A 1,745-nucleotide genomic window follows, 5' to 3' on the forward strand; every position below is an offset into this window, starting at 1 on the left:
GTCCCCGGTGCTACTGGCTGCATACAGCTGCGTCTCTTGTTGCTGCTGCTGCTGCTGCTGCTGTTGCTGCTGCTGCTGCTGCTGCAGGGCTTCAAGGGACTGCCGCAGGGCCTCCGCCTCCACCGTTGCTGCCCGAAGTTTTGTATGAGTCTGCTGCAGCTCAGCCTGCAGCAAAAGAACCTGCAGCAGCAGCAACAGCAGCAGCAGCACCTGTTTAAAGAAACCCATATCTACACACCTGCTGAAGTGAAGCAGCACAGCAGCAGCAAGAGCAGCAGCAGCAACAGCAAACGAAACAGCGCCTGCAGCTGCAGAAGCGATGCTGACCTCCTGATTTTCATGACGAGAAGAATGCTGCTGCTGCTGCTGCTGCGGCAGCGGTTCGCGCTGCTGCTGTTGCTGTTGCTCAAGCTGCTGCAGCAGCTGCTGCTGCTGCTGCTCTAAGGAGACCACACGCTGCTGCAGCAGCAGCCGCTCTCTATACAAAATCCGCAGCCGCTGCATTCTTCTTTGCGTAATCCCTCGTGATGCTGCGGGGTGTCTACGCAGCTCCCCACGTTGCCGCTGGCCTTCACTGCAGCAGCAGCAGCAGCAAGAGCAGCAGCAGCAGCAGCAGCAGCAACAGCAGCAACAGCAGCAGCAGCAGTAACAGCAACGCAACAAATGAACACATGCCGCATCGCTCCTCCTGCGCCTTGCTGCGGCTGGGCCTGCAACTATTGCTGCTAAACATGCTGCTGCTGCTGTTGCTCCTGCTGCTGCTGCTGCTGCTGCTGTTGCTGCTGCTTACCTACTAGCTGAAGCACCAGAACCACTCGAAATAGGAAGGGAGTCCTGCAGCAAGCTGCTTGGGTTGCTGCCGCTGCTGCTGCTGCCCGAGAGCGACAGCAGCAGCAGGCGCTGCTGTGCAGCAGTGCGCGTTGCTGCTCCTTTCCTTGCTGCTTGAGCGCGAGCTGCTGCACTTGCTGCTGCTTCTTCAACCCACTGCAGCAGCTGCTGCTGCAGCTGTTGCAGCGACGCGTCGCTGCTGCAGCGACGCAGCAGCTCCTCTCGTTTGCTGCATACACACAACCGCCAACGGAGACTACCTGCTGCTGCTGCTGCTGCTGCTGAGGGGGCTGAGGCTGCTGCAGCAGCAGAAGCAGCACGAGCAAACAGCAGCAAGACCAGCACCAGTAAACGCAGCGGCAACAGCAGCAGAACAGCAGCAGCAGCACCGGCCTGACCTGCTGAGGGCCCCTCGCAGCAGCACTGCCTCCTGAGCCTTGTGCAGCAGCTGCTGCTCTTCTGCTGCAGCACGCTGGTGCGATTGCTGCAGCTCTGCTGCTAAGCGGCGAATCTTTCGGGAGGCGCGTCTCCTGAATTGCTGCAGCGGCTGCATTGCTGCTGCTGTCTGCTGCGCCTGCTGCTGTAGCAGCAGCAGCTCTTGCTGCTGCTTTTCATAACTTTCTCTGGCGACCTTGAGCTGCTGCTGCAGCTCCCTGTTCGCCTTTACTGCATCTGTTGCTGCTGCTGACTGCTGCTCGTCTAAAGGCAACGAACAGCTGCTGCTGCTGCTGCTGCTGCTGACAGCAGACCGCTGCTGCGAGTCGCTGCCGATTTGCTGCAGCGAAGTGGCAGCCCTGCAAGTTTTAGGCAGCAGCACACACCCCACAATTGCCTCAGCAGCATCAGCAGCACGAACAGCAGCAGCAACAGCAGCAGCAGCAGCAGCAACAGCAGCAGCAGCAGCAGCAACAGCAGCA

At 59.8% G+C, this 1,745-nt stretch overlaps 1 protein-coding gene across 1 annotated transcript in view; it reads right to left on the reverse strand.

The window, feature by feature from the left end:
* EAH_00035950 (hypothetical protein, conserved) overlaps positions 1-1,745 on the reverse strand; it is a gene marked incomplete at both ends in the record, with an annotated part of 16,937 nt that overhangs the window by 13,779 nt on the left and 1,413 nt on the right. The window contains 3 exons of the mRNA XM_013395694.1: positions 328-574; positions 791-1,057; positions 1,227-1,622. Coding sequence (XP_013251148.1) covers positions 328-574; positions 791-1,057; positions 1,227-1,622 — 910 coding nt within the window. The remainder of the gene's footprint in view (positions 1-327; positions 575-790; positions 1,058-1,226; positions 1,623-1,745) is intronic.

Source organism: Eimeria acervulina, genomic scaffold, assembly GCF_000499425.1.
Source record: "Eimeria acervulina Houghton genomic scaffold, Eah_scaff383, whole genome shotgun sequence".
NCBI lineage: Eukaryota > Apicomplexa > Conoidasida > Eucoccidiorida > Eimeriidae > Eimeria > Eimeria acervulina.